The 11,318-nt window shown below is 44.9% G+C and overlaps 1 protein-coding gene across 1 annotated transcript in view; it reads right to left on the bottom strand.

Moving 5' to 3' along the window:
• Window positions 1-478: 478 nt before the first annotated feature.
• Window positions 479-11,318, bottom strand: part of HDAC8 (histone deacetylase 8) — a 215,054-nt gene continuing 204,214 nt past the window's right edge. The window contains exon 11 of the mRNA XM_028101510.2: window positions 479-1,001. Within this exon, the coding sequence (XP_027957311.1) occupies window positions 979-1,001 (23 nt within the window). The 3' untranslated portion in view covers window positions 479-978. The remainder of the gene's footprint in view (window positions 1,002-11,318) is intronic.

The following is an 11,318-nucleotide window of genomic DNA, read 5'->3' as shown; positions in this document are numbered from 1 at the left end:
GATCCTGTTTTCATCAAGTGTGCTGATCATCTACACACCATGGGGGAAATATCCTTGCTGTCCATTAAAACGCCTCTCCTTAGATCTGCAGGCCACCTACGCTTCCCATCCCTGACTCGCTCCCCAGGCGGGGGATGGCTCCTCCCCAGGGTGCCAGAGCGCCCTCTTCTTGGTTGCAGTGTCTGTATTCCCATGAGGCCTGGATGGGCCCCAGCACAGGACAGAGCTTGGCCGTGTGTCACCAGGACTTGGTAGGGCCACCCTAGTTCCTCCGTGAGGGCAGGTGGGTGGTGGTGGGGGTTCGTGGGGGATCCAGTGCTCAGAGTCAGCTTCCATGGAAGCAGCAGTGTTATTCTCGACGCTTCGGTGAGAGGAAATGTTCAGAACTGTGAGTGCTGTCAGGGGCACTGTACAATGAGGACAATGCGACAAAGAGGTAGGTTTTCAAAGATTTTATTAAAAAACAAAATAGATCCAGAATCCTAAAAACAACACAGGTAGATTTCTCCCCACCTCCCAGTCTGCCAATCAGTCCCCCTCCCCTAAGACTCCATCTGGATGGTCCTGAGGCCCAAACCCTGCTCCTGGCTCCCCCCACCCTGCAAACCAGTGACCAAAGCTCCACGCTTTTCTCCAGCATCTGATGTCTCCTTTAAGAAAATAAAAATGCCCCCTCCCCGACTTGCTTAAAAATAATTTTCAAAGATTAAAAACGGCATTTGTGTGTTTTTTAAAAAATAAACACTTTAAATGCTGGAAATCTCTCTCTTCCCCTAGGCCTAGTTGAGGCCTCTGGGGTGCCTGCCTGCCTCACCCCAGGAGGCCAGCTGCTACTTGGTGCCCCTTGGAAATTTTCAGGAAGTAATTTCTTCCAAATCTCCCCTGCAGTCACAAATTCCACACGCTGCTCGCATAAACACGCTGTCTTCATTACCAGCACTGCTCCTCGGCTCTGGAAACATGATCTCTTTTTGTCAACTAGACCACATGCTTCAGATTCCCTGCAAACAGGAGAGAAAACAAAATTAAAATTCAGGTAACATGTGTGGATTATACCTCAATAAAGCTGTTTTTTTTTTTTTTTTTTTTAAGCACTCACATTTTGGGGCTTGTTCTCTTGCTGCTCTTGGGAACCCAGAGACCCCAACATATGAACAAGCCCAGCCTAGGCTGCTGGACGGTGAGAGACATGCGGCTCAGTCACCCTCACAACCAGTGGTTACCCACCTGCAGAGTGAGTGAGGCCTTTGGCAGCCCACTGATGGCGGTGCTGGGTGAACCCAGCCAAAGCCGGCAGAAGAACCGCCCGGCTGAGCCCAGCCCAACTGCCAATCCACAGAGTTCTGAGCTACACAAATGATTATTTTAAGCCACTCGCTCGTGTGTGCGAACCACACACACACACACACACACACACACACACACATTCAGGCAGTGTTTTAGAGTTCACACTTCACTAACTGCATCAAATCTTCCCCCACCTTCAACTTTTCTTCCTGGCTTAGCTGGGCACAACACTCCTAGCATTTTCTCTTGTGACCACCTATGGAATATGAACGGGGGGCTTTCCCCTGCCCTCGGGCCTAGGAGTCTCTTAGGGAAAAGTGAGCACCTGAAATCCTACAGGACTGAACTCCACGAATGAAAAATTTGCTCACTTGGTCTCTCCACAGCCTTCTCCTAGTCCCACTTCCCCAAGGAAACACTGGGCTCCAGACCCTACTGACAACTTTTCTGAAACAGGGAAGAGTGCGCCATGAGGGCAGGGACCCGGGCTGTCTTACTTTTGGCTGATTGCCAAAGTCTAGCACAGTGCCTCACCCATTAGCAGGTGCTCAATAAATGGCAGAATAAATGGAGGGAGGAAGGAAAGGAAAAAACAAATCAGGACCCACTTGCTTATCTAGTCTTATTTATTTATTTAAAGTTTCTTTTTTTATTTTAGGAATAATGTTTATTGGGTCTCCTGGGTGGCTTAGTCATTAAGCATCTGCCTTCAGCTCAGGTCATGATCCCGGGGTCCTGGGATTGAGCCCCGCATCGGGCTCCCTGCTCAGCAGAAGCCTGCTTCTCCCTCTCCCACTCCCCCTTAAAAAAAAAGGAATAAAGTTTATTTATTTTTTTAGTAATCTCTACAGCCGACATGGGGTTTGAACTCAGGACCCTGAGATCAAGAGTTGTATGTTTTTTTGACTGAGCCAGCCAGGCGGCTCTCTAGTTTTAATTTTAATTTTAAATTAACATGCAGGAAAACTGACTTGATTTGTATGTGCAGGTCTATGATTTTTTTTAACTTTTTAAAAAAAGATTTTATTTATTTATTTGACAGAGAGAGACAGCGAGAGAGGGAACATAAGCAGGAAGAGTGGAAGAGGGAGAAGCAGGCTGCCCTCTGAGCAGGGAGCCCAACTTGGGGCTCGATCCCAGGACCCCGGGATAATGACCTGAGCTGAAGGCAGATGCTTAACAACTGAGCCACCCAGGTGCTCAGGTCTATGATTTTTAACACATGTATGGATTCCTGACACAGAACAGTCCCATTACCCTCCAAAATTCCCTGTGCTATCCCTTGGCAGTCACATCCTCTCCTTCACCTCACACCACCTGGCAATCACTGACCTATTCTCATCGCTATACGTGTTGCCTTTTTGAGAAAGTCATATGAACAGAATAAAAAAAAAGTGTATAATCTTTTGTGACTGGCTTCTTTCATGCAGTGCAATGCCTGCGTGTGTCATGCAAACTTTTAGGTATATCAACAGTTTATTCCTTTCTTGGGGGGGTACTTTTTAATTTTTAAATTATTATAGATTTATATGAAGTTGCAAAACAATGTCAAGAGGTACCCTTCATCAAGTTTCTCCAAGGGGCAACATCTCTCATAATGATTATTTGATATCAAACCCAGGAAATTGACATTGGTACAACATCACAGACCACATTCAGATTTCATCAGTTTTACACAAGTGTGTGTGTATGTGTATGTGTCTGTAAGTGTAGAGCTCTGCAGTTTTAGCACATGTAGATTTGTGTGATCCCCACCACAAGAAGACAGAACTTCATCCATCACCATAAAGATCTCCCTCCTGCTACCTTGTTACAGTAATTCCCCTCTAATCCATAACCCTTGACAACCATTAATCTGGTCTCCAGTTCTATAATTCTGTATATAACCTTTTGTCAGGACTGGTTTTCCTCACTCAGCATACTGCCCTGAAGATCCATCCAAGTTGTCATATGTTAAGTTGGTTCCTTTTTTTTTTTAAAGATTTTATTTATTTGACAGAGACACAGCAAGAGAGGGAACACAAGCAAGGGGAGTGGGAGAGGGAGAAGCAGACTCCCTTGCTGAGCCAGGAGCCCGATGTGGGGTGATGGTCCCCAGGACCCTGGGATCATGACCTGAGCTGAAGGCAGACACTTAATGACTGAGCCACCCAGGTGCCCCAAGTTGGTTCCTTTTTACTACAGAGTAGGATTCCATGGTCTGGATGCACCAGTGTGTGCTTGACCATTCACGCACTGAAGGGCATCTGGCTTGTTTCCGGTTTGGGGCCATTACACAGAAAGCTGCTATGACTATCCTTGTACAAGTTTTTGTGTGAACATAGCTTTCATTTCTCTGGGATAAATGCCCAAAGGTGCAGTTGCTGGATTGTTTGGTTTGAAAACTGTCAAACTGTTTGCTGGAGTGGTCACACCACTTTGCGTTTCCACCAGCAATGTATGAAGGATCTAGTTTCTCAGCATTTTTTTCCTTTTAAAGAGTATTTATTTGAGAGAGAGACAGAGACAGAGAGCATGAGTGGGAGGAGGGGCAGAAGCAGAGGGAGAGAGGGAGAATCCACAAGCAGATGCCCCGCTGAGTGCAGAACCCGAAGACATGGGGCTCGATCCCAGGACCCTGAGATCATGACCTGAGCTGAAACCAATGGTCGGCTGCTTAACCGACTGTGCCACCTGGCGCCCCGTTTTTTGTCAGCATTTGGTGGTTTCTGACACAGAACAGTCCCATTACCTTCCAAGATTCCCTGTGCTATCCCTTGGCAGTCACATCCTCTCCTTCACCTCATACCACCTGGCAATCACTGACCTATTCTCATCACTTTAAGTGTTGCCTTTTTGAGAAAGTCATATGAACAGAATAAAAAAAAAGTGGCTCATTTTTATTTTGGCCATTTCTATAGGTGTGTAGAGATCTCTCACTGTGGTCTCCGTTTGCATTTTCCTAATGGATAATGATGTTGGACATCTTTTCATGTGCTTATTTGGCCTCTGTGTATCCTCCTCCTGTCTTTTGCTAACTGGATTTTTTTTTTTTTTTTTTTTTTACTGTTAAGATTGGAGAGTCCTTTATATATTCCAGATACAAATATGATTTGCAAATATTTTATCTCAATATGTAACTTGTCTTTTCATTCTCTTAACTCTTATTTGTTTTTAAAAAATATTTTATTTATTTATTTGCCAGAGAGAGAGAGTGAGCACAAGCAGGGGGGAGTGGCAGGCAGAGGGAGAAGCAGGCTGTCTGCGGAGCAGGGAGCCCAATGTGGGGCTCGATCCCGGGACCCCAGGATCATGACCTGAGCCCAAGGCAGATGCTTAACTGACTAAGCCACCCAGGTGTCCCATCATTCTCTTAACTCTTGCAAAACAAAAGTTAATTTGTGGATCATATTTTTGGTGTTTTAAAGCCCGAAGCTCATCATTTCTGGACCATCTTTGATTCTTCATCTCTTAGTTCAAGCCTCCTCTACATCAAATGAGTTGCCAAGCCTAACCTCAAGATGCCTCACAGCTCTGTCCTCTCCTTTCTGTTCTACTGTCTCAAACTTAGTCACATCTCTCATCACTCGGGTCACTGCAATAGCCTCTTCACTGGTGCTCCTGCCTCTGGAGCTGTACCCTCACACAATCACTAGCTGTGATCACATGTCTCCCCTGCTCCAAAAATCCTTCAGCAGCTCCTCACTACCTACAAATGAAGTCCAACACCTTAGCTTAAGTGTGCCCCATCCATACTTTCCCATCTCCACGTGGGCCTTTGCAACGATACATTGCCCCTGCTGAGGAAATCCCACAGGGGATCCTGATGCTGAAGCTAGGGGTCCTTCCGACTCTAAGTGTAGCCAGAGCTTGATGATGAAAGAGTGACTGCACAGAGAAACAAAATTCCATGTCCAAGTATTCCAACAACATGTGTTCACAGAAAGGAAAGGTGGGTGCTGTACTCTCTGCTGCTCTGTCTCGCTCTCCAGTGACATTTGGAGGCAATTAAGAAAAACAACAAAAATAATTTCCACCCAAAGTTGATGATGAGCAATATTGAGTTTGGGTAACAATAACAACGTAAGCTTAAATAATGCCCATTGTTTCCCCCGCATGTCTAGCTTTTCCAACAGTGGGTGGCAGCCTGAGAAAATTCTAAAGGCCAGCATGGTCTGGGGCCTGGGGAGACACAGAGTACAGACCAGAGGAGGAAAACACAAATGCTTATAGAGGCCAAGAATGCGCTGTATGTGAGTCAAGCTGATTGGGGGCAAGACGTATGGAGCCTTCTTGAGCCTTCGTTCTTTTTTCTTATTTTGAGTCATGACATGAGTATAAGAAATAGTTCCCTTTTTTTCCTAATTCTATTACAAAAGAAAACAAAACCAAAGCAGTGTAAGTGAGATGGACAAATGGAAATTCACACTTGGCTAGGGTAGGATATACGAGAGGGAATGGTGGGGCTTGTGGCAAAGAGGATGGCACACGTTCACGAAAAGGGCAGCTGCGACCTAGTCCCAGTCACGGACTACTGTGCAGGAAGGTGGGCCCAGTGTGACCAGATCTTTTCATTTTCCAAGAGAAGGCAGACATTTCCATTTGTATGCAAAGTTTCCACAGTGTTAAATGCGGACAATTGCTCTACACTTTTTAAGATATCGACATGTGAGGCCAAATGAAACAATTTTGGAGGCAAGATGTGGCTCACAGGCTCTGGGTTTGTGATCTCTGGGTTAGCTCCGGGACAGTTCTTACTTACACCTACAACACCCCACTTCATCCTCAAATATTGTGGTTTGGACAATACATTATATCATCATCCTGCCTCTATTGTATAAGAAGGAGTACTGAATTGGGACCCAGGAGGCCTGGGTTCTATTGATTCATTGACTGACTGACAGACTCATTTGTTCATGCATTTATTCAATAAACATTTATGGAGTATCTATTCTTTGCCACGCACTAGGTACCGGTGAACGCTCTCTTTAGTGCCCCCCCCCTTTTTTAAGCTAATAGACTTTATTTTTAGAGCAGCTTTAGGCTTACAGAAAAACCGAGCAGAAAGTACCAAGAGTTCTCATATCCTCCTGCCTCTTGCCTCCCCTGGCAGGCAGTGTCCCACCCAACATCAACATTTTGCATTGGCACGGTACATTTGTTATAGGTGAAAAATGAATATGGACACACGATTATTAAGTAAAATCCAGAGTTTACATTATGGTTCACTCTTGCTGTTGTACAATTCTATGAGTTTTGACAAGTGTATAATGTTATGTATTCACCATTACAGTATCATACAGAATAGTTTCACTGCCCTGAAAATCCCGTGCTGCACCTATTCATGCCTCCCTTCCTTTCCCCAAAGCCCTGACACCCACTGACCTGTCTCTCTAGTTTTGCCTGTTCAAGAATGTCATATGGTTGGACTCACAGGGTATGCAGCCTTTACAGACTCCTTCACTTAGCAATATGCACTTAAGTTTCCTCCACGTCTTTTTGTAGCTTGAGCGTTTATTTGTTTTTCGCGCTGAAAAATATTCCATTGTCTGATACACCACAGTTTGTTTACCCATTGATCTACTGAAGGACATCTGGGTTGCTTCCAAGTTTTGGCAATCATGAATAAAGTGGCCCTAAATATTCATATGCAGGTTTTTGGGTGGACATGAGTTTTCAACTTATTTGAGTAAATAGCAAGGAGTGCAACTGCTGGATTGTATGTTAAAACTTTGGAAGAAACTGCCACTTGTCTTCCAAAGTGGCTGTATCATTTTGCATTCCCACCAGCAATGAATGAGACTTCTGGTTGTCCCACATCCTTGCCTGCATTTGGTGTTGTCAGTGTTTTGGTTTTTAGGTATTCTAATAGATATATCGTGGTATCTCATTGTTTTAATTTGCAATTCCTTAGTGACAGGATAGTGACCATATTTCCATACACTTATTTGCCATTTGTCTCTCTTCTCTGGTGAGGTGTCTGTTAAGGTCTTTGGCCCATTTGTTAATCGGGTTGTTGTTTTCTTATTGTTGAGTTTTAAGAGTTCTTTGTATATCTTGGATACCAGTCCTTTATTACTTATGTGTTTTGCAAATATTTCTCGCAGTCTGTAGCTTGTCTTTTTATTCTTGTATTCTTTACTTTTTATTTTTTAAATAATTTTTTATTGTTATGTTAATCACCATACATTACATCATTAGTTTTTGATGTAGTGTTCCATGATTCATTGTTTGTGCATAACACCCAGTGCTCCTCTTTACTTTTTAAAATGTAGAGCAGCGGGGCGCCTGGGTGGCTCAGTCAGTTGAATGTCTGACTGTTGGTTTCAGCTCAGGTCATGATCTTGGGGTCAGGGGATCGAGCCCTGTGTTGGGTTCCCTGCTCAGTGGGGAGTCTGCTTCCCCTCTCTCTCTCCCTCTGCCCCTCCCCCTGCTCGTGCACTCTCTCTAAAATAAATAAATAAATCTTGAAAAAAATGTAATAAAACATAGAGCAGCATTGTCCAATAGAACTTCCTGCCGTGATGAAACTCTTCCGTATCTATGCTGCCCAATATGGTAGCCACTAGTTACATGTGGTTATCGAGCACTTGAAATATGGCTAATGCAAGTGAGGAGGTGAATTTTATTTTATTTTATTTAAAGATTTTATTTATTTATTTGACAGAGAGAGACACAGAGAGAGAGGGAACACAAGCAGGGGGAGTGGGAGAGGGAGAAGCAGGCTTCCCTCGGAGCAGGGAGCCCAATGCGAGCCTTGATCCCAGGACCCTGGGATCATGACCTGAGCCGAAGGCAGATGCTTAACGACTGAGCCACCCAGGCACCCCGAGGAGGTGAATTTTAAATTTTATTTAATTTTAATTAACTTCAATTTAAATGGCCACATGTGGCTAGTGGTGACTGTATTGGACAGTGCAGATATGGAACAGTTCCCTTGGGCTTTCTTGTCTTTGTGACATTGAGTAGGGATCATCTGTTTTTCCTCTTTCATTTACAACCTCCCTTTCAATCCATTAGCAAGTCCTGTCAGTTCTACCTCTACAATGTATTCCAGGTCCACCCACTTCCCTCCATCCTTCACTGCTATAACTTTACTCCAAACCGCTATCACCCCTTGCATGGACAACTTTAATAGTCTCAAAATTGGTCTCCCTGTTTCTATCCTTGTTCCCTACAACCTATTTTCTATATAGCAGCCAGACTATTTTGTTAACACTTAGGTCAGAGCACATCACTCCTATGTTCAAAATCCTCTATGGCTGCTAATCACACCTGGAATCAAATCCAAACTACTTAGCTGCCAAGCTCTGCAGGTTCTGGTGTCTGTCTCCTGTCTCTTACCACCACCCTCCTGCTTACTCTGTTCTAGCCACATGGGGCTTCTTTGTGTTTCTGGAACACATGAATCATTTTTCCTCCTTAGGGTGTCCCCCCACTTTGCACTTGCTGTTCCTTCCGCCTGGAATGCTCTGTCCCTGGATATTCCCATTTCTGACTCTTCTCATCATTCGGGTCTCAGTTCAAAAGTTATCTCTGAGAGGCCTTATGACTGCCCCATCAATGTGGCCAACACCCTCCCCCACTGCCATCACTAACTTTCTGTCACATCATCCTGTTTTATTTTCTTCAATGCACTTAGCACACTGAAAACATCTTGTGTGTTGATTTGATTGTGTCTGCATCCCTTCATGAGCTCAATAAGGGCAGAACTCTTGTCTGTCTTGTTCATCACTCTACTGGTCGCACCCTCAACAGTTCCTGGCACATGATAGGTGCCCAATAAATATTCATTGAAGAAATGGACATCTGTAGAGCTATAGAGCAGCTGATAAAGCACTTTCCTATTCAGTTCACAGAGGCTTAAAGCTTGGTCATTGCTCTTAAGGCTCTTATACATGTGGTGGTGGTGAGCCAACATAGGCTTACAAAACGAATGTCCATGCCACCAGGCTAAGTGGCAAATGAGTTCTGAAGACAAGCAGTGTTGTAGCAGTTCAGAGGAAAGCTGGGGTGACCCCAGAGCCCTTGGAGGCTGAGTGGCACCATGGAGGAACAGAGAAGTAAATTTAGGACTGTTGAAAAGTGTTTCCAAAACTTCCATTATATGGGCACCCGTTTCAGGAATGTTGTCATATCTACTTAACATCTGTATTGATAGTAACAATATTTTTCTTTATATCAACTCACTTTAAAAATTTTAATACCAGGGCACCTGGGTGGCTCAGTTGGTAAACATCTGCCTTCTGCTCAGGTCATGATCCTGGGGTCCTGGGATGGAGCCCCGGGTTGGGCTCCCTGCTCAGCGGAGAGCCTGTTTCTCCCTCTCAGTCTCCCTCTGCCACTCCCCCTGCTTGTGCTCTCTCATGCTCTCTGTGTCAAATAAATAAATAAATAAATAAATAAATAAATAAATAAATAAAATCTTAAAAGAATTTTAATACCTCTTTGGGTCTCATCTATCCTAAGTAGTAGTAGGTAATCACCATCATCAACAGACTTGATGTGCTCAGTACATTTTATTTTTTAAAAGATTTTATTTATTTATTTGAGAGAGAGAGAGAGAGAGAGAGAGCACGAGTGGAGGGGAGGGGCAGAGGCAGAGGAAGAAACGGACTCCCCGCTGAGCAGGGAGCCCGACGCGGGGCTTGATCCCAGGACCCTGAGATCATGACCTGAACTGAAGGCAGATGCTTAACCGACTGAGCCACCCAGGCGTCCCTGCTTGGTATATTTTAAAACATACACTAAAATGAATACAACTATTAAAATGAAAAATATCCTTGTGTAGTCTCAAGTTGTCTCTCACACAGAGGTACATGAGGCACATTTTGAGAAAAACCACTGTAGGGATTGCTCTTGGACAGCTGGTGCCCAGGCTGCTCTGCTGCTTCTAGTATCTTAGAATTTTGGATGGTCCCCTCCCCCACCCCGACCCCCTGCCATCCAGCTCCCTCAACTCAACCTGGTCCCCCATCTCTGTCCATTTGTTTCACTAGACTTTACTGTTGTCTACATTGGGCTAGGCCCTGTGCTGGGTGCTGAGGTCACAGGGGAGAGCAAAACACAGTTCTTGCCTTCAAGAAGTTCTCAGTCTAGTGGGAAAGGCATATATGGAGACAAACACATCATAGTCCATAACAAGGTGATAAAATACCAGTGAGTACAGAGTGCCCAGGGCATACAAAGAGGGTGTGGGGGGTTTCACAGAGGAGGCAGCATCTTTAAGGGCAAAGGGGGAGAGAATGTTTTAGGCACAACTGGATATACAAAGGCAACTGCAAAGTTTTTGTGGCCAGAGCACAGGATGATGGTCAGGGAAGGGGGCAATGAGGTTGGAGAGATGGCCAGAGGCCAGATCATCAAGGGCTTAGAAGGCCATGGTCTTATCCTAGAGGCCATGGGGAGCCTCTGAATGATTTTAAGATGGGGAGGAGGCCCATCTAGCTTGATCTAGGGCTAGAGGAAGTTTTCCAGCTGCTGCACCATCACAGCCATGTTTGGGGGGGTTTCACTCTCTACCTGGGAACAATGGCAGCACAAAAGATTTCTATGAAGCCTTGAGCATGTGCTGATATGGAAGGCTGATTTAATTTTAGCTCTTAATTGTCAACTGTATTGCTTGCCTTGGAATGTAGATCCCCCTGTCATCAGAAAGCCTTTCAATGACAATTAAGTATAACCACCAATTACCACTTGTCTGCCTCTGACCCGAATTAGGACCTGAGGCTGTGCATTAATCCCACCAAGCTTCTGGCATTTACAGGATATCAGCACTTAAAGGCTATTGCTCTGATGGCTAGGGTGCTCCGATCTTAGTTTGCAAGGGACTACTGCAGCCTCAAACAGAATCGAAGCAATTTCTAAAATAGCTTATGATTCATTTTTTCTCCCCTCCTGTGCCTAAATCTGCTGGCTCCATGTGGAGGGATAGGCACAAGTAACTGTAGAGGTGACATCACAGGAGTGGGCTGCTTGTCTGCCAGCCAGCCTGTGGAGCTTGGCCTGGAGTGGTTTATCTGCTGGGCTGGGCAATGCCTCCCAGCCGTTTT

Source organism: Eumetopias jubatus, unplaced genomic scaffold (assembly GCF_037043125.1).
Source record: "Eumetopias jubatus isolate StellerSeaLion01/CBP00866 unplaced genomic scaffold, mEumJub1_p1.0 scaffold_11, whole genome shotgun sequence".
NCBI classification, from domain to species: domain Eukaryota; kingdom Metazoa; phylum Chordata; class Mammalia; order Carnivora; family Otariidae; genus Eumetopias; species Eumetopias jubatus.
This window is presented reverse-complemented; position numbering and strand designations above follow the sequence as displayed.